This window comes from Otolemur garnettii, unplaced genomic scaffold, assembly GCF_000181295.1.
Source record: "Otolemur garnettii isolate 467f Iridium unplaced genomic scaffold, OtoGar3 scaffold00123, whole genome shotgun sequence".
Taxonomy (NCBI): Eukaryota; Metazoa; Chordata; class Mammalia; order Primates; family Galagidae; genus Otolemur; species Otolemur garnettii.
The window spans coordinates 3303812-3326319 of record NW_003852518.1 but is presented as its reverse complement, the minus strand read 5'-3'; the positions used below and the strand labels follow the sequence as shown (position 1 = coordinate 3326319).

Below are 22508 nucleotides of genomic sequence, written 5' to 3'. Positions count from 1 at the left end.
ATGCATATGTAGCATAGTCATAATTTGAATTGCTGAATTAACTAATCACAAATGAGGGATTTAAATAGTCTTATTTCAGTTACTCTACTGTGATATTTACATCTGAAAACATTAAAATTGATAGTCACATTATCTTTATATATATGTTTGTGTGTGTGTGTATATATATATATTTTTTTTTTTTTTTTTTTTTGGTGGTGGTCCTCTGTAGGCCAGGATATTCATTCATTTCTAAAAATCTCTTTTGAAAGTTTCTAGTGAAAAATCTGGAAGGATAATGCAATCAGTGTGGCCTGGTTTCTTGTACCCTCAATGAATCCCCAAAAATAAATAAATAAAAAAATTTAAAAAAGAAAAAATTCTGGAGGGAAATTTCAGTTTATTCTATGATATCTGTTTCAGTCAGGGCTCAACTGTGGAACCATGACCCTAACGAGGACTTAATCCAAAGACTTGGCCTACACAGTTATGATGGGCTGCACAGGTGCATGGACTCAGTGAGTAGGCTGTCCAAAGTGACAACTTTGGCAGGCAGGGATGCCACAGCATGAGCTGAAGCTGAGGTCCACAGGTGGTGGTCAGGAAGGAAGACTGGGGGCCGGGGAGCCACTGCATATCCAGTGTTTTGGGGAGTTTCTGGATCCAGGAGGTCCCAACTGCTCTTTTTAAGCTTTTCAACTGACTATACCTTCCCTACTTAGGACGGTATCTCTTCTCATTAACTTAAGATAACTGATCAGAGACCTTAACTAGGTCTACAAAGTCCCTTCCTGGCAGCATAGAGAAACTATCCTGGAAATGGTATATTTATGCTACAGAATGGCCACCAACTCCCATTTATCATCCTCCACTGCTCATGAGGGAATCTCCCTTATAGCCCACCCAAACCAGAAACATATCGGAAAAGGGCATTCTGGGGTTCCATATTTCAGCCTAGCCAATTTGATCATGAAGCCATCACAGTGTCTAAGTGTTTCACTCATATTTTTAAATCCATACAAATAAAAACATGCTTACCCCTTTTTCAGAGATTTATCTTTTACATTGAGGAATCACTTTGTAATCATTTTGTCCTGTTTTCTAAGAGCAAAGTATGTGGCTTTTTAAGTTGCTAGGCTCAAGGAATTGAAATTGTTTATGAAATTTCTTCACTCTTGGCATTATTTGGCAAGAAAATGTTAAATTTCATCTGAAATTATTTTACCATGTCATCTTTCACTCGGTATTATCCTCCAACAGTATTATGACTCTATCGTAAAACAAAATTATAAAAATCATGATGTATTTTAATCTTTCCATTGCTAATGTATTAAACATGAAACTTTTACAGTTTTGTCCCAAAAGATAAAATTCTAGAAATTCTGAAACTGGATCAATTTCTTACCTTGATGAAAGAAGACAGATGGATTAGTATTTTCTCAAGTTTAAAGGAGACTATATATGATCTAATCAAAAACTCATTTGGATTAGACAGTGGAGAATTTTATTTTGATAGTCACCGAGGACTGGAGTTCATGCAGGATTTAGTTAACACTCTTCTAAGGGAAACCTCCATGAAAAATAAGACTGAAAATAATTTGGACTTTTTTGCAGTGGTGAGTCAATTGCTTTTTCATATGAATAATTCTGAGCACCTCTTCAAACTCAATCAGGATCTTAGGTCAGCTCTTTCCCTTGTGAGAGAATGTTCAGCAGAAACAGCAAATCTTATGGATACTCTTTTAAACTCTTCTAATAAGGACTTTCGTACCTTGTATCCTAGACTCCAAGAAGTTGTACTTGCTAATCTTACAGATTTGCTTTTCTTGATAAATAATTCATTCCTTCTAAGAAACAGTGCAACATTAGAAATTACTAGGAGATTACTTGGTGCTATTTCAAGAGTTGGTGAAGAAAGTTTTATCCCAGAACCCCTTTTAGAAATGTCTCAGACTCTGGCCATGCTGTTGAATGACAGTGCTGACCTGAGAGATCGTGCCACATTAGTGGATTCTATTGTGAAGCTCCTTAAACTGGCCAAGAAAGTTTCATTGAAGATTGACAAAATTTTTAAAGCTCATTTTGTCTCTGATACCAAGGATGCTATGAAATTCTTTGACACTCTCTATTCCATCATGCAACAAGGTGTTCAACATCTCCTGAAGCAAATAGCTACTTGGGAAAAAGTAGATGGTTTCATATTTGAAAAGATAAATGTCTTGTTGAAACCCTTTCTTGACTTGGCATTTGGAAGGACTGGAGTCAAACCTTCTGTATCAGAGGACTCTGATGTTTTCAATATGTCATTCTTCATACTCTCATATGTGAACCAATCCGAGGACTTTTCTGATACTTTGGAAGAAATCGCTGAATTTTTAACATCCACAAAAATCAACTTGGGAGAAATGGAGCGTCTTGTGGTAGCATTTAATAATGGGACCCAAACATTTTCTCTGGATTCAGTCAACTCCTGGGAAGGAATTCTAGATTGCCTAGTTCCTATAAATAATATCACCAATCAAATGGACTTCTTACATCCTAATCCAACTTCCACAAAGATTTACCCTCAAGACATAAGATGGGAAGTAATTCATGAAGTGATCTCTTTTTGGGATAAAATGTTATCACAAAACAGCACAGAAATAGGGTCTTACTTGAAAAAGGTGATTGATCTCAGCTTAGAACCTCTTTGGAACAGTTTAAAGAAGGATCATTGGGATGTTTTTAATCTGTTGCTGACATTTCTGCAGCATCCACATAACCTTTTGAAAACCATAGAAACAGTTGTGGAGGCCTCCAGTGGAATTAAAAACGGCTATGGGGATGATTTGAGTAAAGTTTTATTTTTTGACACATCTTTGACTCAGAACATAACTCATCAACTTGAGAAAGCAGTCCAGGTTGTTTTAAGTAGACTAGTTCTTTGGCGGAAAGGGCTTCTGCCAAACAACAGCCAGTGGATAAATTCCACAAGAACTTTGTTTCTACCAGTTTTTGAGATTTTGATTAATGCAACCACTGGAAAGAATGTCACATCAGAAAAAGAGAACAAGACCAAGGAAGAGATGATCAATTTTTCATATGGCTTCAAATTATTATCACGTTTTGAGAAATACCTGAAGGGATTATTTGCATTAACTAAATACTGGCAAAAAATCTCACTGACAGACCAAAGGTAAGAAAACACCTAATTCATTCATTCATTCATTCATTCATTCCTTCCTTCCTTCCTTCCTTCCTTTCTTTCTTTCTTTTCTTTCTTTCTTTTTTCCTTTTTTTCCGTTCTCTCTTTCTTTCTCTTCTCCTCCTTCTTCTCCTTCTCCTCCTCCTTCTTCTCCTTCTTCTCCTTCTCCTCCTTCCTTCTTCCTTCTTCCTTTTTTCTTCTTAAAATAGAACCATGCAGAAATTACATGGAACTAGGGTAAATGGTTCTTCTCAGCTTCAACTTTCATTGTACCCTGACATTGGCTTCCAGGGTAGAGTGACTCAGTCCAGTCTTTCACTGTTTCACTCATCATTTGGAATTTAAGTAGGATTTGAATGTATTCAGAATATCTCAAAAGTATTTTCAAAAGTAAAACTTCTTGCTGGGTGTGGTGGCTCTTTCCTATAAACCTAGTATTATAGTGGATTGCTTGAGCTCAGGAGTTTGAGACTAGCCTCAAAAAGAGTGAGACACCATCTCTACTAAAAATAGAAAAACTAGACAGGAGTAGTAGTGGGTGCCTGTAGTCCCAGCTACCTGGAAGCCAAGGCAGGTGGACCACTTGAGTTCAGGAGTTTAAGACCAGCCTGAACAAAAGTGAGATCCTGTCTCTACTAAAAATAGAAGAAACTAGCCAAGCCTGGTAGTGGGCACCTGTAGTCCTAGCTACTTGGGAGGCTAAAGCAAGAGGATTGCTTGAGTTCAGGAGTTTGAGATTGCTGTGAGCTATTTTTCTTTCACATCCTCTGGCAGCTGAAGGTCCTATTATTTTATCTAATATGTGGGCAAGAATATGAAGCTGTTCCCTTCATGCAGAAAACTGTGTTTCTGGTTGTAACTGAGCACAGGAGAGGTCCAGGAAGCTAGTGGCTTCTGCCTTGTTTAGATTCAGCCCAACTCTACATGACTGATCCACCTCTGAGCCTTTCTGTCCCTGACCGTGAGGTCAATGGAAACTTGTACTTACGAGGTCCAGTCCTGTTAGCTGTCAAGCTCGGCAAGTAGGCTGTTGCCTTAGGTTGGAGGACTGTGCCTCTTGGCGTGCAGAGTCCCAGAGATGTTGCAGCTGCCCCACACATCTGTTCTGTATGTGGCCATTCTGTATTTGAACAGGTCACTGTCCCTGCCTGCCCTACCTTTCTTTCAGTTCCACGTGGAGATCTGAGGTACCATCTCAATCCTCCTTCATTTGCCAGACAAGCTGACCTATTTTCTGCTAGTTCTGTTACTATAGAGCTGTACCTTGAATCCAATTATTTATTTTTTTATTGTTGGGGATTCATTAAGGGTACAAGAAATCAGGTCACACTGATTGCATTTGTTAGGTAAAGTCCCTCTTACAATTGAATCCAATTATTTTCAAAGCTTGGAATGATGCCCTCAGTTAACGACACAGGTGTCCATTGGCACAGAGAACCATCACTACGTTGAATTTGACTGCTAACTTTCAGAGCGTCCTGCTCTCTCCTCACTGCCTCTGACCCCGAAGTCTACTCTGTTTGACTTTAGTGTTCTGCTCCAAATTTCCCCGTTTTCCATCATCTCAGCATTTATCTCAACTCTTTCAGTTTTCCATAGAGGAAATTTACACCAAAGCTCTGTATACCATTGTGTTTTGACACCTTTAATCATTTACCATTTCACTTTAAGAGAATAAATTAAGAAGAGAAAGCAAATATTTTTACTAGCAACTAAATTGATGTTTTGAACTAAAGTAGGAGACATAAAGTTTTCTAAACACCTAGACTGTGTTATCTGTGTTTTCCTTACGCTCCTGGAAAATGACTATGGTTATACGTGGAGGACAGTCCTTCCATGTGTGGAATTCTCAGCCTTCTGCACTATACAGATGCATACGGGATGCAGATTTTCACCCTTTGATGCCTTTGTCTATCTTTTTCCTAAGTGTTGTTGAGATGTGTCAAGTTTCCCGGCATCCTGTGAAGCCTTCAGCGGCCATCAAGATGCTGCAGAAAGTGAAGATGACGGTTTTGCATGTGCTCATGGCCTTTGCAGGTGGGCTGCTTATGTAAGAAGTGCTCAATAATTGCCCTGCTCCAGTTTTCAGAGCTTGGCTGTCAGGGAGACCTGCAGCTTGCTGCTGAGTTGCTTTTAGAACAAAGCACAGCCTCTGAGCCTGGCTTCTGGGCCACCCTTTCCCACTTCATCCCTACCACAGGCCTCTGCTACAGCCAAACTGCACTGCCCCTTCCTACCACTGTGCTGGGCTTCCTGGGTTTCGTGTCTTTGCTCACAGAGCGCACTTGCCCTATCTAAAGTCCACCTGTGCCCTCTGGCCCAGAGCAGAGGCATCTCACCTAGAAGGACTGCCCCATCTCTTTCACCAGCAGGGATATGAAGGAGACTGAGCAAATGCAATCCTGTACATATGTCATTCCTTCTCTTATTTCTTATCTCCCACCCCCACGAGAATCCATCTTTTGAAGATAGTAACCATGTTGTAATCTCTTGTGCGCATCTGTGCCTGGCATGGAGGATGCATTCCCTCGCTGTGTGCCAGGTGCCCGGTGTAGTAACCTGAGTTCCTCAGAAGTTCTTCCTGCCTGCTAGTCTTTGGTCCCTCATTTTCCTGCAGTAGTCTGTAATCTCGCTGAATGTAAGCTCTGTCTGTTGCTAAACTATGTGCCTCCATCGTACGCAGTATAACATCCAGCAATAGTGAGTGATTCAGTTGTACGTGAGTTAATTTTCCTGCTAAGACCATTTTACAAATCCACTACTGTGTATTTCAGGGCAGTCTCCGCTGCCACTGCTGAGAGTTCCATGAGCTGCCTCAGAGGGTTCTCTGATATGCCAATTTTAGGCTTCAGAGCACATCCAGAGCCTTGAGATGGGCTGTGGCTGTGTAAGTGACTCACATGTGCACATGAGCTGCTGGCCTCTAGTTCAGGGGACTGCTGGGCCACAGCTCTGAGCTGGCTGAGGGCAGTGGATGCTGGTGGATGAATCTGAGCACAGCGAGTAGGGGCTGGAAGCAGAAAGGGGGAATCTCAGGTGGATTTGATCAAACCAAGATGAAAAGAGGGAAGGGAGAAGTCACATGTACCCGAGGCCCTCATCCCTGTGTGGAGCTCTGCAGGCTGCCCGGGCCTCCCTGTGCTTTCCAGCCCTGTCATCCCACATGTCGCTCTCCTGCTTACCCCCAGCTTACTGAGCAATTGTTGTTACGACTTAGATTACTATTAGATTATTTTATTTTCCATCCTAGATTAGGTGTTACTGCCTCTGGAAAGCTTTTCAGATGATCCTGCCCCGTGGTGGCCTGACTGAGGTCAGGTAGCCCTGCTAGGGCTCCCCGGTCCCCACCCCAGTGGCCTGACCTCCTTGCTTGTAGTCTGTAATCTTGTGGAAGGTAAACTCTGTTGATAAACTGTGTGCCTCCATCATACTCAGCATAAAGTCCAGCAATAGTTCTGGTGATGAAACAGTGTCTCTTCTATAGCATGAGGACAGTGCCTGTCTGTTGATCATTATAAACCCTGAGTATGGCGGTTAGAACATAAGAGATGTGGATTGATGTTTGTTCAATGAATGTATAAATGAAAGCCAGGAGCCCATCTGTGCTTAATCTGGGTTCACTGGGCTCCCTAAGCAAGCAATCCGTCCACCTGGGAATGTTCTGCTGCAGGAGACAGCGGACGGGCCTCTGTGTGCTCTGGGCCCATTTTGTACTATTGAGCTGGCCCAGTGGGGCAGGGGAGGATGTTGTGGAAAGAAGAGTCTGGCATCCTGTGAAGAGGCACAGTGGGTGCACACCCAAACACCCACCCCCCCAGAAGGGGGGCCCGGAGTGCAGACCAGCATTGGAGAGGGGAAGTGAGGGGCAGTGAGCCTTAGGCAGAACCAGCATGTCAAATGCTTTTCAGATTGTGTGTGAAAACCCCACACTGTACCCCAGAAGTGCATCAATGTACATAGTTACTATTCAATAAAAATAAATAAATAAATAAATAAATAAAAATAAACTCAAAGAAGTAAGATAAACTCCGGTACTGATAAATGTTAGGAAGAAGCTAAAATAAGGTGGTCCAGGTGAAAGTGAGAGGAGGAGGAGAGGAGGAGCCCCTGGGTCACAGATCTGTGTGGGACATTTTGGGTGAGACCTGAGAGGTGAGAACGTGTGTCTGCCACATCCACTGTCACATTCTTCAGGTTCTAGAAACACTCTGACATGGGCGTGGAAGGCATCAATCAATATGTGTAGAAGGATTGGATGGATCTGTGTGAGCGCTGGCACTAGGTGGCCACTTGCCACGGTTGGGTTAATGTACACAACAGGCTTTGGGGTCTGGCAAACCTGCTTCCTTGGTAACACAATGGGCCACTTGTGATCATTCACCGTTGCATCTGGTAAGGTGTCATCATTCTCACACATCGGCAGGTGCAGGATCAAACTTGACACTTACAAGCGGTGGTATGAAAGTAGTGTAACGAAAGGAGCAGGTGCTTTACACCAAACCAGCCACGTTTGACTCTCTGGGCTAGCTGAGTGCCTCAGGGTAGCTACTGCGTCTCTGGGAGCCTTGAGTAAGGGATGAGGTGACACCTTATCTCAAAGTGCAGTTGAGAGGGTTAAATAAAACGGGGCCACAAGTGCAACTCACCTCCAGAGCCTCACTTGTCGTGGGTGCCTGTTGCACGCTGGTTCCCTTTCCTGGTCATGGTGCAAACTGAAGGAGGGTCTCCCTGTACACCATTGGGAAAAACCCTTCTCAGACTATAAAGACCTGTTTCCACATGGGAATTGGTAATTTAGGGACTGTCATGGAATCAGCCGTAAGCTACCCACTCACCTCTTTTCTGTAATACAAACATTTCTTTAGACCCAAGAATTGATCGATTAGTTTTTTGGCTTGAGAAACAGAGGGAGGAGGGAAGCAAGACAACCTTGCTCAGATGAAACCCCAGCTGCTACAGAGGGGTTCTGTGTGGGTTTTTTTTAAAATACAATCTGTATGTCACATTAGATGGTGTGAACACTGGCGATATGGTTGAACATAAAGTGACAGAGTATTACATATTTAAGGACACCTTAGGATGGTCAGTGAAAGATCTCAGCATGTGGAATCACGCTCCAGCAGAATCCAAACCTCTTTCTGCTTTGCACATGCTTATCTGGCATATTGAATTCAGCCATGTTTGAAGACTTAATTATTTTGACATTTCATAGTCAGCTAGTGTAATGGCTTTTAAATGAATTAAACATTTATTAAGGCCAGAATTTATATTTATTTTGCCATTCTGTGTTGTAGCTTCTAAGTTAATATAGCATACTTGAAATCACATTAGTAACAGAAAATTAATTTTTAAGTTTTATATTTTATTTCAAGGAAACTCGAGCATGACTGATATTTAAACTGCCACCCTACTTTCCTTATTGAGCTGTCACCCCATCATAGGTGTGGTAGTGTCAGATCCAGAAAAGGTAAAAGGGCCACCCCACAAAGATTTGAGGTGGAATGGATCAAAAGGAGCAGGTGGCTCCTCTTCTATTGCACAAAAGGAATAGTAGTTGAATCAGTTGTTATTATCATTATTGAGAATGAAGAAGTGTTGTGCCCTGCCACAGAGCTGAGTTCAGGAAATCCATGAGAGATGTTGTCATAACTCCTCCCCTTATCTAATGCTTTATATATGGCAACAACAGTTGCAGGAGAGGCCAGTAGGCTGAAGGAAAACCCTCAGTGGGCCTTCTAGTTTCATGGTCTGGCAAACTGAAGACCAGAGGGTGTGAGTGAGTTACTCGGGGTTTCTGGGTGAAGAAGTCAGAGCCCATCCCAGTCCATAGGGCTGGAGGGTGCAGAGTGGAGGGGTTTGGGGTATGTGGTCTGGAAAGCCACAGCTAGGTGTCTGAATGTGTCCGCAGAGCCAGGAAGAGGGGCGCGAGCAAGTAGGAAGTGCTGGAACCAGGCATGAGAAGCTGCAATGTGAAGTGGAGAGAGAGGGGCTGGGAGAGTGGGAGGAGCCACAGCTCCCCTCAGGCTTTCACTAGAGTCCGGACACTTGTCAACTGCCCTCAGGGGCCAGCTGCCAGGCAACATCAGATGTGGGGGAAGATTGGGGCCAGGTGGCCTGACAGCTCAGCACAGCTTCCTGTGGCCATATCACCCCTGGTCCACGCTTGCAGAAATCCCGGGTGTGGTTGCTGTCTAGTCCACATCATCATTTTACATTGAGGAAAGAAAGGGTGGACACAGCTCACAACTTGCCTAATGCCACGCCTTTATATGTCAGCTTTTTCCTGTTCTTTCTGGCTTGAAAAGTGTAATTTCTAAACAGGTTGTCTTCTCCAAAGCAGAGAGTTCATTTATGCGTAAAGATCAATGCTGTGACGCCCACCACGGTGGTGCATTTGTTAACCACTAAGAGCGAGCTGACACATCCTTATCATGGGGTCCACAGTGCCCATCAGGGGGCGCTCCTGTGCTACCATCTTGTGTAATGCACATGCGTGATGTACACGCGTGATGCTCACGTCCGTGGTTGCGGAGTCACACCGTCCTTCACTGCCCTGAAGGTCCTCCTCGCTCTGCCTCTCCATCCCTCCCTTCCCCCACCCCTGGCAACCACTGATATTTTTACTGTCTCCCCAGGTTTACCGTTTCTAGAATGTCGTGGAGTCAAAATCACACAATATATAACCTTTTTCAGAAGGGTTTTCTTCACTTAGTAATGTGCCAAAACTGTTTTCTTAAAACTACTTTTGAGAAATAAGGTAATGTTTTAGAAGTCGGAATTTAACTTTTTCTTTAATTGAAAAAAATACAAAAAGATGGTATTCTTCATCAAAATACATTTTATTTTCTGTCATGACCAAGCAGCTAGAAGGCAAAAAGCCAGGTACCAGGAGCCAGAATGACAGGAAGGCAGAGGTGAGGAAGCCCCGAGGTGCATGGGAGTCCTGTGCTGTGGGTTAACCGTGCAGCTGGCCATCCTACAGTGGGGAAAGCACCCGGGACCTGCACAGCAGCAGGGCAGGGGGCTCCTGGCCAGGCTGGGGAGAGGCAGGTGTCCTGAGCCAGAGCTCTGAAATGTTAGTAGGTTTAGGAAGACAATAGTGGAACCTTGAGCAGGTGGCCATAAGCAGAGGAACATGGGGCCTGGGTGCTGAGGGGATGGGGCAGCCTGTGGCTGCAGAAAGGCTTTGGATGCAATGTAGAGCCCTGTAGCTCAGAGTAAAGGGAGATTGGAGAGGTGAGATGGAAATGGGCCCAGTTAGGGAGGAGCCTGGCACTCTCCTGGGTCTGACCTGGTGGAGGCTGGACAAAGGCATGAATCACAAACTGTGGGTCACTGGCATTCAAGCTGAGCCCATGGAGAGACTGGTTGCTGTGAGGACCAATGCACAGGTGAGGGGCATGGGTGTCTTCTAGTCCATGCCTTGTGAGGGCAGCAGATGAGGAAGACCACAAATAGGTGTGTACGTAGTTCCTCCTTCAAACCCAGGCACTTGTGAGAATGACAGCGTGCACTGTTCATAAAACCAATATTGTCCTGGGCTATCTGGGGTGAATGGGTACATTGCACATGGGTAATACACACGTCCACTGTTGTGAAGTCACACAGTCCTTCACTGCCCTGAAGGAGGGAATACAGGAAGTGTTCCATTCTGGGGAGGTAGAAGAAGTTAATTTCTACAAAATTAATTAGACCCCAAACAAACCAAGTCTTTATTTAATTACATTTGGAACTCAAAAGGCATAGTTTTGCCCTCATCACCTGTGTATTCATCTTGATAATTTAAGAAATCTTGATAATTCAGAAATTTTTATCATTTTGAATCTTTTAAAAATGATTTTGTGAGAGTGGCTAGTTTAAGAGAGGACTGATTACTAATTACTTCTCTCTGTGTTTCTTCTGGCAGAAAACCCTTCCTTGACCAAGGACATTTTGTGTGCTACTCTGAGTTGCAAGCAAGGTGGGATACGGCATCTCGTTTTATCTGCCATCCAAGGTGTCACTTTGGCACGTGACCACTATCAGGTTTGTTGTCTTCTATATTTCAGAGGATTTCATGTTAGTTACACTGGGCCCTTACAAGGCAGTCAGGTCATCCAAGCTTGCTGCATGGTGCCTCTAGCCACAGCAGCTGTGTTACTCATGGTCTGTTGGAAGGTAGCCTTGCAGAACGTTTGCTCACCCTTCCTGCCTCACAGGTTCTCCCAGTGGTATCCCAGGTTGACAGGCACCAAGTAATGAGAGCTGATTGTTAGTTTCCAGGAATTTTGCAATCTGGTTGTTAAACATAGACATAATTAAAAATCATATTATATAAACTTACGATGAAATAAATCATGTTAAAAACAAAAGTAATATATACCCGAGACTCCTCACTTCCTAATTGTCTTAGTATGTTGCACTGTTTTCTACCCTTCTGAGATTATTTGTACCTGTTAAATCTAGGTGATGGAGATACCATATGGTTTGTGCTGCTGGGTAGTTCTTCCAGTTCTGTGTCCAGTAGGACCAGGTTGGTAGCTTGAACTAGCCATGTGGGAGCATTTACACCATGGACATTGGCAAGTGCTACAAATACAATTCTTTTTTTCCTAGAGAGTTAATTTGTAAATGTTTACCATCCCATTACTGGGCTGTAACTAATCAAATATACCACCAAGCCCTGAGAACTAATGGCTAAATGGGAACTGGCACAGCAGCCCTTTTTTTTTTTTTTTTGATTTGGACAAGTGCCCAGTGGGCTTCCATGCAGGGTCTGTCCAAACAAAGCTGGACAGATGATGTGATTTTTATCTGCGACCTATTCTCTTGCCTTAGAATTAAAGACCACCGGGTTCAAAAGCAGGAAGTCTGTCCTGCTTAAGAAGCTTGCACAGTGGGCTTATCCAATCAACAGTGGGCTGAGGACTTTCTTTCCTGTAAATCCAGTTCCAAATGTTGTTTGTTGCTTTTGTGGTACAGTAACTCTGGCCCATCATATATCTATCTAGTGAGTGTTGGATTATCATAGAAAGCAGAGAGATGGATGATGGCAAGAGGATCAAAGATGGCATGGTAAGGGTGTGGACGGCCTCTTCTCTGGGAAATGAAGGAAGGAAGGAGAGTGCTAATCACCAAAGGGGCCTTTGGTGGAGCGGAGCCCGTGAGCAGGAAGCCCTGTGCAGTCCCTAGAGACTGTTGCTTTTGTAGCCCCAGTTACCGGTCATGTTCACACCAAGTTATTTAGACAACCACATTTTTAAATTTTCTTTGGGCAACAGGATAGTTTTTAAAATAAAAATACCATTTTATCTCTCAGGTAGCATAATAGCTTTACTAGGGCTCAATAATGTTCCCAGTTTTCTTCCCCTTCCTGGACATAGGGAAGGATTATGCTCCTCCCTGAAGCTAGGCATGTAGTTCATGGCTCACTTTAGCTAATAAGGTCTGAGTGGCTAGACAAACTGATTAACACTATTTCTAATGTTAATAATGGACTTAACATTATTCCAATATGTAGTAAAAATACAAAATGAAATCCCACTTAAAATCTGTTAGGATTTATGATTTTTCTTTGTTTTAATTTCAGCTTAATGTGAGGGTACAAACAGCCAGATCACAATATTTGAATGTATCAGGTAGAGTCCCTCTGTAGTTGTGTCCCACACCCACATGGTGTGCCCTACCTTGTGCACGTTAAGTAGGAGCACATCAATTCCCCCTTTCCCTCTCTCTTGTTCCCCCTCTCCCCAACTCGAATTAAAATGAATTTTTCTCCTATGTGAGTGTGAATTATTAGATCATCTATGGGCTTCAAAGCATGATGGTTAGATACCACCATGATGGCCATGTCTGAACTGTAAACGTGTTGTCAGGGCCAAGAGTTTCTTCTATCCTTGTCAAGAGGAGTGCTAACCTTCTCTCCTTTCATACAGCACTAGATAACAATTTCTTATTTCCAGGTTGTGCAGATCTTTGTCAGGTATTAAATACACAGGAAAAAAAAGCCTTACAGAAAATTTTTGAGTCCTGCATGAACATTGTGATGATTAAACAGGCAAGAGACTTCAGCGTTAAAAACAACTGATTCAGGCTGGGCTCAGCGGCTCACTCCTGTAATCCTAGAACTCTAGGAACTAAGTGGGTGGATTGCTTGAGTGTAGAGTTTGAGACCAGCCTGAGTAAGAGTGGGACCCTGTCTCTACTAACAATAGAAAAACTAGCCAGCTGTTGTGGCAGGTGCTTGTAGTCTAAGTTACTTGGGATTGCTGAGGGCAGAGGATTGCTTTAGTCTGAAAGTTTGAGATTGCTGTGAGCTATGATGATGACAGGACACTCTATCCTGGGTGAAAGAGTAAGACTCTATCTCAAAAACAAACAAACAAAAAGATTCAAGGACTGTATTTATAGTTCAAGTAGTTATACAACTGTCAACAATTCTGGGTGATAATAGTTAAGTTCATTTTGATAAAGAGCCCAAGTGCCTGTCTTTAGTAATGAAATAGAACTTTGGTTATCTCAGGCTGTTGGACCTCTAGGATGGGTCTGTAGGTCAAATGTATAAGACTTGTAGAAATATGACATATAAATCTTTCCAGGCTGTGGAATATGAGTGCCTGGCAGTGGTAGGCAAAAGACACAATGCCGCGTTTAGTTTTTCAAAATCTAAATAAATATTCTAGCATATAGTTTTCTTAGTGCTAACACAGAATTCCAATTGGAAGTGAAAGTCTCAGCTAATCACCAGGATAGGATGCAAGTTCAGGGTGTAAGTTCTATACCCTTTTCCATGGTTTGTTCCAAACAGTAGAAGGTAGCAATGAGGAGTAGAATAGGGATAGAAACAAAATTTCAAAAATGAAAGCGAGTGCCCAGTGAGTCTCAAAAGTTCTGGGATAAGCTGAATCGGAGACTGTGGCTAGAACCCCTGGTGGAACATGGGCTTCCTGTCACCTTCCTAAATCTAGACCTTTAGGCCCACCTGTGCACACTTCCCTGTGAGTTCCTGGACTGCTACAGGCCCGATCTCTCCAGAGAGGGAGGGACTGGCATGTGCCATCTTTTCCATATGGTGATTTTATCCTGCCCCCAAGTATAGTCGAGTGCTGTCCACCTCCTCCTGTGTGTTGGCTGTCTCTCCTTACAGCCTGGTACACTTGTGCTGAAGAAAGCTGGAACTTTTCTTCCATTGGTTCCCAATATTGGGGTGGAATGTACACTTTCTACTTTATAATCCTCTCTACATCAAAATTATTACCTTGTATGACATCTATAGCAGGAAAATTATAAATGCATTGAGTAAAATTCATTTGTGTATAGTAACAGATTATGAACTTTAGGGGTTCCTTCCTACAAGGGCATGTTCCATGCATGACAGAATCCCTTGTGCTATGAATTTAATTCACTCCGTGTTCTCAGAAGTGAGTGGCTCCTCAGGGGACACTCGTCTATACCTACTGTTATGACTTTGTTGTATCTGTGCACCAGTGTGCTACAAAGAGGGGCCTCCAAGGAGGAAGGAGAATACTGGGCCTGTGAAATGTTTGGGGGAGAAAACTGGGGAAGGTTCAGAAAGATCCACACTCAGGAGAAAGAGCATGTTATCAGAAATGGACACACAGATTGGAGACGCAGGACTGGGCCCAGAAGTCTCTCTGCCTCGTGGAGGCATTGCATGAGTTTGGGGCCATCATGTCCCTTTTTCCTGTGGTTATGGTCAGACAATGACCTAGGTCTATGCACCTGTCCTTAGGGACAATGAGTGAGGGGAAGCTGGAGGAGGCTGTGTCTCTCAGGACAGAGCAGGCAGTGGAGGGAAAGGAAAGGAAAGGAAGGGAAAGGAGTCTGCCTGTCCTTGAGTCCTGCCACAGATAGAAAAACCAGAGAGTGGGCTGAGCTGATCACATACTGTTAGGCCCAGCAGGTTGCAGACACCACTCCACCAGGCCGTCCTGTCAAGGTGACCCAACATGACTGAGTCTGAGTGTGGCCTTGACACAGACTTGCCCTCTCCCCAGCCTTTCTGCACTGGGTTCAGAGGACCCCCAACCCCCGGCTCCCCGGCTGATCACCTCCACTTCCACGCCTGGTTCCTGTACATGCTGAGTGGCCCAGGCTCAGTCTCCAGACCTCTCCTCTCCTCTTTCTGGGCTTACTTAGCAGGCAGTCTCATTCAGATTCTCCTAAAAGTTCCAATTACTTCCTGACCACTTTCACATCTCCTTCTCCGGCTAAGACCTCCTCTGAACTCTGGGCCAGTGTGTTCAGTCACCTCCTTGGCTTGTACACTTAGATGTCAGGCAGCCTCTCAACTCTGTCAGTCTGGGCAAAGGCTCTCGACCTTCTCACCCAAATTTTCCCTCCCCTGGTGCTCTTTTCCTCAGATGCTTGGGGTAGTGACCTTGGCACACCTATGAATTCTTTTCCCTTCCTTCCTTCCTTCCTTCCTTTCTTTATTCTTCTTCTTCTTTTTTTTTTTTTTTTTTATAAGCAACAGAAATTTATTTCTCACAGTTCTAGAGGCTGGGAAGTCCAAGATTATGGTATCAGTAGATTTGATGTCTGGAGAGGGCCAGTTTCTCATAGATGGTAACTTCTATGTGTCCTCACATGGGAGGGATAAATAAAATCCTTCTGGCTCCTTTTATAGGGTCACCAATCTCATTCATAGGGTGGACCCCTCATGAGCTAGTCACCTCCATCTCATAGTATCGCATGGAAATTAAGTTTCAAAATATGAATTTTGCAGTGGCACCAACATTTAGACCAGCAGTTCTCAACCACAGGAACTGTATTAAAGGGTTGTGGCATTAGGAAGGTCAAGAATCACTGACTTAGACGATAGCAAAAACTCAGGCTGATAAAGGAAAAGAAGGACTTAGTCAATTCAAACAGGGGGAGGGAATTTCCCGTACAAGAGGAACACCTTTTGCAGAAACTTGAAGCAAGGAATGAATTGGTATCGTTTTAGAACTGACATAGGAGAAGTGTGTTTTCTCGAGTAGTGTGTGATGGTGGGAGGTGAAGTGTAAGGTCAGGTGTTGTAAGGACAAGAACTGAAGCAGGGAGACGAGTTAGAAGGCTATTGTGGTCATGCAGAAAAGGGATAGTTGTGTAAGGTGGCTACAGAGAAGCAGAGAAGTAGAATTTAATATGAATTTTAGAGGAAAAGGTCAATGGGCTTGTTAACGTATTGTCTGTAGGGAGTGCTGAAAGGAGAAGAGTAAGTGGTGACTTTTAGACTTCTAAAGTTTCTAGTTTGTGGGATTCGACCACTGGAGACTTAATGTTTTGAGGGAGAAGAGATTTGAAAGTGAAGAGTGACTCTGAGATGGGAAAGAAGAGTTTCATTTTAGCCTGTAAATCTGAAATACCTGTGAGATATTTAAAGAAAATGTGAAGGAAGCAATTGCATCTGAGCCTTTCATTCCTTGAGAGTGAAACTGATTGATTGCCTAGAAGGGGGTGTACTGAGCGAGAAGGCGCAGTAAGTAACAGAATCTGATGATGCTTTGGAAGGCTCACTCTGCTACCAGGTTGAGGATGGAGCTCAGAGGAGGAAGTTCTAGATATGCAGTAGGTGGAAGAATGTGGCCAGATTCTGGAAACATTTAGAAGGTAGAACAAACAGAGTTTGCTAAAAACAAAAACAAAACCAAACCATGAAGGAGTTTGTGTTCAGGTCTGTGAGGCCATCCCGTCAAACCTCCTGCCTTGTCCTCCCATTCTTCTTCTTCACTTCACCTGCGTGTGCCAACCCGTCACTTCACCTGCGTGTGCCAACCCGTCACTTCACCTGCGTGTGCCAACCCATTTGTCCCCTGCACGTGTGCTGAGATGTGCACCTCCCAGAGCTGGGGTTTGCCTCCTCCAGCCCCAGTGCCTCACTTGGCTTGGCCCTTGGGGGGTACCCAATTTTTGAACAAATGATGGACAATCCTGTAGAATTTCTTTTCTAGTTTCACCCCCAAATCACTTGGGAAAAAGTGAATGTGGGAAGTGAACCATACTGATGGATAAATTGGAGGCAGGGGTCACATGTTGCAGGATGACCACTGGCTCACCTTCTCCTCCACGAGGTGAGGTGGTGGCAGTCGGTGGTGGAGACGTCGACGGAGCTGTGGTCACGGGTTAGCACTCTCAGTCCCCCTAACGCTCAGGGTCCTCATCGCGACGTCTCAGCAGCTTTCACATTTAACTTTCCTTGGAACATACATTTGTTGGCTCCCTCTAGTCACTTGAACGATTCATGATTTTCTCCTGAAAGAGAAACTGACAGTGTTTTGAGAATAATATTTACAAGTTTTATTTAGACAGAAATGTTATCTGAGTGTTGACCTACATATGACACCTTCCCATAATTGGCATAATCTGGAACTATGCTTCCTATTACAGTAAGAAACAGATGATACAAATGAAATGTGATGGAGCAAATAAATTATGATGATATGAAATAAATTATAAAGGGTAGAATAGCTGTGTTCACTGTTCATAGGTTGATACGTGTGTCTGTAGACACAGATGCAAATACGTGTGCTGCTTCTAAGGTTGTCACATATGTTAAATTAGCTGTTTGCCACTTAACTGCACATGTGATGCATGTTCTACATTTATTATGAGTTCATGGTTATTTTTCAAAGGGTTTTTCTTTCCCCCCCCAATGTCTCACTATAACCCCCCGCCCCGTAACTGTCATTCTACTCTCTATTTCTGTGAATTCGATTTCTGTTATTCTATGTATGAACCATGCCAGGCAGCATTTTTCTTTCTTTCTGCAATTGACTCATTTCACTTGACTGTCTTCTGAGTTCGCCCGTGCCGCTTCCAAGGGCATGACTACCTTTGATTGTGTGGCCAAGTAATGTTCAGTACACAAAACATGTCCCCTTTCTTCATTCATCTGTCAATTTGCACTTGGACTCATTTCCTATCTTGGCTGATGTGTATAGTGCTTCAGTGACCTCGGGAGTGCAGGTCTCTTTTGGAGATATGATTTCATTTTCTTTGGATTTAGCAAACCCTGAAATGGGGTTGCTAGATCATATGCTAGTGCCAGTTTTACTATTTTGAGGAACCTCTGTGCTGTCTTCCAGAATGGCTATTCTAACTTATATTCCCACTGCCGTGTACAAGGTTCCCATTTCTCCACCTCCTCATGACACTTGTCATCTTTTGTAGTCCTGTTAATAGTCACCCTAACCGGTGTGAGGCCGTATCCTACTATGGTTTTGACTTGCATTTCCCTGATGATATCTGGCACCTTCTCATATACCTACTTGCCACTTTTATGTCTTTTTTGGAGAAATGTGTATCATGTCTTTGCTCATTTAAAAAATCGGGTTATTCTCGTTTTTCCCCTATTAACTTGTGTGAGTTCCTAGGAACTGAGAGTAAGGAAACGAAGAGCCAGGCCCTTCAGTGGGGCGTTGCTTGTTCTCTGCTGCCTGAGGAAGGACACGAAGTCTTGCCTGGCTGGTTTAAAGGCGCAGCCAGGAGTAAAATCTGGTCTCCCTATTTCCCAGCCGCAGGCATGTTCTGCTTCTCTGCAATGCGGAGAAGCATCAGAAGTGACTGTTCATTCTCCGAGTTTCCGGAAACTACAGAAAATAAACTGTATTTAGTGAGGGCACTTGTTTATCGAGAAACCAGACTTAAGCTCATTAAAGTAAGTTTATGTTTCTAACCTATATCATTGCTTTATTTTCCAGGAAATCAAAACCATATGGTCCTCGCCTAATCAGCTAAATTGTGAAAGTCTTGGCAGGAACCTTGGAAATCTTTCTAGAACCTTGGAAAACTTCAAAAGCAGCTTGGAAAACGCCAGTGACCAGGACTGCACCTGCCAGCCCGGCCTGGACACCTTGCAGCGGCTCATGCAAACGTATGTTCCAATCCCTCTCTTGCCTCCGCCATATTTCATTTATAAAGAAGGTGAATTTCAGGCAATAGTCTGCACTGCATACTATTAATACCCATCTTTCTTTCCTTTTCTTTCCTTTTTCTAAACAAAATCAGAGTTTTCTATGACTAAATTATTAAGTAGTAAAATGAAAGAGCAGCCAGAGGCTATGGCTAACTTTATTGGTGATCAAGATAGGAGATCAAAATCTCATTATCTAAGGTTGGAATATAACATTCAATATTTGAACAGGCAAATATTTTTCTAATTATCTTCATATTTGATTAATTTTGCTTGCTCTGGAAGTTTCAAGCCCAGGAAGAGGGAGTCAGGGACTATGTATTCTGCAGACAACTTATTCATAAAAAGAGTTATGTTTATCTGACTCTTGCTATCATGATTTCTCATATGCCCCATGATCTAGTCTCTCTATTCTTTTCTCAGTAGTGAAAAGCCATTTATTATGCATCTTTATTCCCCTGCTCATCTTGCTTGGCAGCGACTCTGAGAGGAAGTACTGCATGTGGGTATTGATGGATATTCACATACAGATGGTGCCGGGAGACGTGTGTCTAATTGTTGGAGGAATTTTATGGAAATGTGATCCTGTTATCCAGCTCATCTCCTGGGAACTGAGGCAGTATTATTCACTCCAACCTTGTTCCTGATGTTTTATCTTGCCTAATTTAGCTTTAATTTTCTGCCATTTTAGGTTGGCCAAAAGCCTTGAAGAGACTTGGTCATCAGGGAACCCCATTATGACTTTTCTTAGTGATTTCACAGTATCTGAGGGTAAGTATTTACTTTGCTTGATTAAAAATTAAATTTAGTTTCTCATGCAAATATATTACTAAAATAAAACACAAAAACGAAAAACTGTGGTATACATGATAAATAATCACTTAGCATTTGGCTGGCCTGATATATTTGAGGCTGTTTTTTTTTGAGACAGAATCTCACTATGTCGCCCTCGGTAGAGCACTGTGGCATCACAGCTGACAGCAACCTCAAACTCCTGGGCTCAAGCGATTCTCTTGCTTCAGCCTCCTTATGTATTTGAGGTTTTAAAAGAACATCCTAAAATCCCAGGGTACCAAAATCAAGTAGGGAAGGAAGAGAAACATCTGTGGTCTGGATCTTGCTCCAGCTCTGCCTCCCTGGACAAGTCAGTGATGACTTGTCTATAATTTTTTGTCTCTTTGACTATTCAATCTATACAATTCATGCTGCTTCTTGTAGAGTCAACTCTGAAGATGCCTGGCTAATTTTTAAATGATACTCTTTTTGTTAAAAAAAAAAGTGAGATAAGTAAATACCCGTAGGGCAGTGAGCTTTCTATGGCACTTGGTCGCTGTTTTGTAAGAAAAATCTCTTCCTGAAATAAATCTTAAAATATCCAGATCTTGGAGAATAAACCAGTGAACAGAAAATACCACATCACCTGGGATTTTTGTGTATTTGTAGTGTATGTAATATCCCCATTACTCCTAGACGAGTAGGATTGGACTTTATTGTTGCCCATTATGAGCTGGATAGAGTGAAACAAAACACCAAGTTGTGTTTTCCCAGTCAGTAACAATCTCGACATTTATTATAAAGCTTCCTTCTTTTTGTTTATTTTTCAGATGTGAAAGTAAAAGATTTGATGAAAAACGTGACCAAGTTGACCGAAGAGCTTCGCTCTTCCATCCACATCTCAGATGAAACTATCCGTAGCATTTTAGAAGCGAATGTTTCCCACTCCAAGGTGTGGTGCTGCTTCTCCTGTGTCTGCTGCGCTCCTGGAAGGGGCCCTCTCCTTTCCCTCTGTTTCTCCCCTCCCACGGCTGGGGGAAGGGGTTGCTGGCGATGATATAACTGGAGGCAGAAAGGAAATGAGAGAATAAGCAAGGAACCAAAAGCTTCATTGTTTCATGCCAAAATATTGGGGCCTTAATTTCATAATATTATCTTTATTTGGGGTTATAAAGGATAAAATTAGTGATGATATTTATTTCAGTGAATTCCAACCCTGATGCACAAAACCCAAGGGGTTTCTTCTTGGTTCAGTAGGTATCACAAAATTCTCAAAAATATCTAAAAAGAAAACCACTTAAAACTATCTGAGAAGTCAGTGATGAAGTCCTGTGAGTGAGGAGCAGCTGTGCAGTCTGACGGGATGCTGCCGCAGGGGCTGGTGGCGAGAGTAAGTGAGGAGTGACCGTCTGCGTCCCCGCCGAGGGCCCGAGGAGGCAAAACTAGTAAAGAGCCATTGCAACAAATCAAGGGCTGAGTAAGACGCAGGGGTGGCATCAGGGCGTGGTTCACCCATGAAGAGGGGAACAGGGAAATTTCACATTGGCCACACAGATGTCGCCTCCATCCTCGGCAGGAGTGCTGCTCTTTCAGCACCTCCTGTTGGGGTTTTACCTTTCTGTATGGAGAACCTTCCAGAAGTAACAACCAGGCAGCAGTCTCACAAGTAAACATTTCGGTCGTCAGTTAGCTGGGTCCAAGCACACATTTAATTTCTTGTCACTTCTGGTTAATTGGGGCTAATTGCAAGCCTGACAGGTAGACTAATTAAGAATTAATTTAAATTAAGAAATAAATAAATTAAAAGTGATACACTCCAAATCAAATTACAGTATCATCCAGTTACTTATCATAAGATTCATGGTGTTTAATACTATGTAAATTGAATTTGACATCTTTTCTTGAAGATAGATACCATGAATTTTACGGCCACTGAAGGGGGGTGGGGGGGGAGGTGTGAAATTCCTTCCACTCATCTCTGTTGCTGCCTTGTACAGAAATGGTGAATAGCTGTGGTTTCAAATCCTCAGTTGTAGAAAATTGTAATGGGGGAAATTAAACACCGACTGAATTAATTTGAGCAGCTACCTAGGAGTACATCAAGAGAAGGGTCAGGTTAGCGAAAGTGTAGGGTTCCTTTCAAATTCAAAGCCTTAGGTTACTTTCTGGGCTCAGCTGTTTTTCTTGGCCGTTGCCTGATTGAGCGAGCAGCCACCGGGTGTCACTGCCGGTCTATCACTCGGGGCTGGGAGGCGGCCCATGGTACAAGGTGTATTGCTGCATAGCTGGTTTTGCAGTGCTCTTTTTGTACTTTTGTGTATATTTTCCTGCTTCTTTGTCAATGTAAATCATTACCGTGCATAAACAGCTGGACAGTTAGGTAACTGGGATGTGTATTTAAAAAGTTGCATTCTTACTATTCAGATAAATAATGAAGTTATTTGCTTTGATAGTTGAATATATCCATGGGCCTACATGCATCTATGGGTTCTAGGGAAGGAATTCATGCCAGGTTAGGAGGTGACACTTTGGACACCGGTTTTTTCTAGATTGGTGGGTTGACAGCAGTACCGTATTATTTGTAGTATCTCTTCCCTGTCTTTTTCTAGATTGGCGGGTTGACAGCAGTACCGTATTGTTTGTAGTATCTCTTCCTTCTTTTTCTAGATTGGC

General features: G+C 43.1%; 1 protein-coding gene and 1 non-coding gene across 2 annotated transcripts in view; one reads left to right on the top strand and one right to left on the bottom strand.

Moving 5' to 3' along the window:
• The window catches only part of ABCA13 (ATP binding cassette subfamily A member 13), a 557155-nt gene that overhangs the window by 114271 nt on the left and 420376 nt on the right, over positions 1-22508 (top strand). The window contains exons 18-23 of the mRNA XM_003797747.1: positions 1331-3154; positions 5091-5200; positions 11070-11188; positions 18850-19022; positions 19753-19832; positions 20666-20787. Of these exons, the coding sequence (XP_003797795.1) occupies positions 1331-3154; positions 5091-5200; positions 11070-11188; positions 18850-19022; positions 19753-19832; positions 20666-20787 (2428 nt within the window). The remainder of the gene's footprint in view (positions 1-1330; positions 3155-5090; positions 5201-11069; positions 11189-18849; positions 19023-19752; positions 19833-20665; positions 20788-22508) is intronic.
• Positions 12958-13080, bottom strand: LOC111727785. Its single transcript, XR_002775253.1, has one exon. It is a non-coding gene; the product is annotated as a U6atac minor spliceosomal RNA (small nuclear RNA).